Source organism: Antrostomus carolinensis, unplaced genomic scaffold (genome assembly GCF_000700745.2).
Source record: "Antrostomus carolinensis isolate BGI_N321 unplaced genomic scaffold, ASM70074v2 scaffold12197, whole genome shotgun sequence".
NCBI classification, from domain to species: domain Eukaryota; kingdom Metazoa; phylum Chordata; class Aves; order Caprimulgiformes; family Caprimulgidae; genus Antrostomus; species Antrostomus carolinensis.
In genome coordinates, this window is record NW_010325404.1 from 6207 (window position 1) to 8877 (window position 2671).

Here is a 2671-nt window from a genome sequence, read left to right on the forward strand (position 1 = left end):
TTCTGAATTACCTTGCTGCCTCATTTTCTGGTCCTCTTCTTTAGCTGCTCAGTCCTACCTATGGTGCATAATCTCCCCAGCCCATGGTCTCACTGAATCCAAAATGTTCTAGAGGAGTCAGAACAGAGCCTGCAGAGCCAGGAGGCACCTGCTGCAAAACCAGAGGGTCCTCATTTATGTGGATATCCCTGGTCAAAAACTACTGGCAGTGCAGTCTGCTAAAACAAACCGTTTATTGAAATCAGCAATTGAATGGGGAAGTGTTGATTTCAGTGAAATTTTTCAGTGGTGATGTGGGAAGAGCAGAGGGGAGCCATAATTTTTTTTTTTTTTTTTTTTGGCTAGTATTTGAAATTGCCTTAGGGAAAAAAAAAACCAAACAAACAAAAAATTAAATCCTATTGTATAATATGCAAGTTTAAGTGAAATGAAAGGGAAAAGTTGAAAGGAAATCTGTTGAGGAGCTGCTAATTGAAGGACTTTTGAATTTGCCTTGTGAGAAACATCAATGTTATAGCTGTCCTTGTTGTGATTTGGAACGAGTCTCCCCTAACTGTTGGAATTTCCCACAGAACAGATGTTCAGCATCTTAATTTGTGCTTCATCAGCAAACACTTGAACTTCCAAGACTGCATGTCCCTTCTCAGCTGGAGGGTGGCAGGAGCCAGAGGAGCCATCCTGAATCAGGGCTTGTCTCACCAGAGGGGTAGGTGTGCCCATGCCAGAAGGCTCCTGCAGCCTCTGGTGAGCGTGTCCTCCTTTAGTGTGAAGGCTGTGCTTCCCCAGCTAGCATCCTGATTATTAAGGCTCAAGCACACTGGCAAATGCTCGCATGCACAAAATTAATCCATGCTCTGATATTTGCAAGGATTTTCAGTGGGTGATGGGGAGGAAGATGAAGTAACACACGTCTGCAGTATGCTCTATGCGAGGCAATGCTAGAGCCCAACGCTATTTTTATTATCCTCTGCCTGCCATTAGTGAATATCTTGCCAGAACAAAAGCTGAGGTGGGTGGGTAAGGACTTGTAGTATCTGACTCTTACTTTCTGCCTGCATGGCAGCTCATGTCCTCCTAGAGCTGTACTGAACTAAAAAACAAGGAGTAGGCACAGCATCCAGGAAGGCTGGAGGGCCAAAGTGTTGCGGGGTGACCAGAGGCAGCTAAATGCAGAATTGTGGTGTAACATGTGGCTCAGCCTGGCCTTGTGCCCCTTCTCCTCTTCTAGTCGTCTGTGGCAAGGGTTGCCAGATACACATCGCTGCACAAGCATCATATATGTGATCTCCAGGTGTCTCCATCCTGCTCACCTGAGCTCCCTGCTCTCTCCACGTGGAGGAGTTCCAGTCTCCCATGTTTGCAGAAACACAAACACCCTGCTGGAGGTTCCAGTCTCCCATGTTTGTGTGCAGAAACCTCTGGTCCTTAATAGCACTTGCATAGCTTGCCTGCCCCCTTCATCCTGGAGCACTCTCTGCCAGCTGAGAAATGCTGTTCAGATGGTGGGGTTTGGTTTTCAACCCAGCATCATCTTTGTTGCTGAAAGGAGCTGCCTGAGACTCTGCAATGTTGGTGTCTATTGAGTGGGGAAATCCAGAGGTCAGATTTGACTGTCAACAACATCTTGCCCTGGTTTCTTCAGGCTGTGATTGCAGGGAGCCTTCGTTGATGGCTTTGGGGGCTCAGGCTGGCCAGTTGTGCCTGTCTGCTGTGGTGCTGAGCATCTACTGGGCTGAACCCTGTGTGTGCCAGACATGAGGTGTCGTGCTGGGGAGACGTCACGACAAGCTGTATTTATACAGGCTGTTGCTTGGCAGTGCTGTTCCAAGGTGCATCAACATAATGAGATACATAAAAGGGGAAGGCGGTTAAATGTGCAATAACATCACAATAAAAGTAAAACTGAACATTAATGAAAAATCTGAGCACACTAAGTGCAGTACAGTTGAACACTCCCACCACCTTGAGCCTCAGTGCCCAAACTTAATAATAATTTCTGGCAGTGTCATTACCAGGATTAAATGAGGGCCTAACTGTCCAGAAAAAAATGTTTGGAAAAAATGGGTCTTGAGACTTTGGAAGTGGTTCTGCTGTGTGGGTGTCTCCAAGGCAGCATAGGTAGTAGGGGGAGCTGGGAGCTGCTGCAATGGGAGGGTGGTGACTGAGAGTGTGGGGTGAGGAGGAGGAGGAAATGATGGGTTGAAGAAGAACTGGTGCAGTCATTTTGGAAGTGGAGCTATGCACTTGCTGAAGGGTGCTGAAACACCTGAGGAGCTGCTGGATGGGCTGTGAACACGGCGTGAGGGTTTGTGTGTACATCTACTGCTTGGCTCTGACTCCATGCTGTGACTCCCCCAGGAGAGCTGCAGGGGATGTTGCTGCCTTTTGTCCCTGGGGGGTCTCTGGGACTTAAATAGAGGATCCCAGAAATACTGACTGCGGGCTCACATGGATGAACTGCTGGGAAAAACTGAACTAAGCAGATCACTTTCCTCCTAGTAAATAAAATCTCTTTTCTCTTCTCTCTTTCCCATCTGTGCCCACCCTGGCAGGTTTTGGAGGCTTGCTTGCCGATCGCCGTGTGCTGAGGCCATGGCGCTGAGGCTCCTGGGAACGCAGTCGCTCTCTCTCGTTAGCCTTGGAGTCCTAATCCTGGCTTTGGCTCTTCCTG

At 48.2% G+C, this 2671-nt stretch overlaps 1 protein-coding gene across 1 annotated transcript in view; it reads left to right on the forward strand.

The window, feature by feature from the left end:
- Window positions 1-2562: 2562 nt before the first annotated feature.
- GABRA3 (gamma-aminobutyric acid type A receptor subunit alpha3) overlaps window positions 2563-2671 on the forward strand; it is a 60525-nt gene continuing 60416 nt past the window's right edge. Inside the window, exon 1 of the mRNA XM_010171199.2 lies at window positions 2563-2671. Within this exon, the coding sequence (XP_010169501.1) occupies window positions 2593-2671 (79 nt within the window). The 5' untranslated portion in view covers window positions 2563-2592.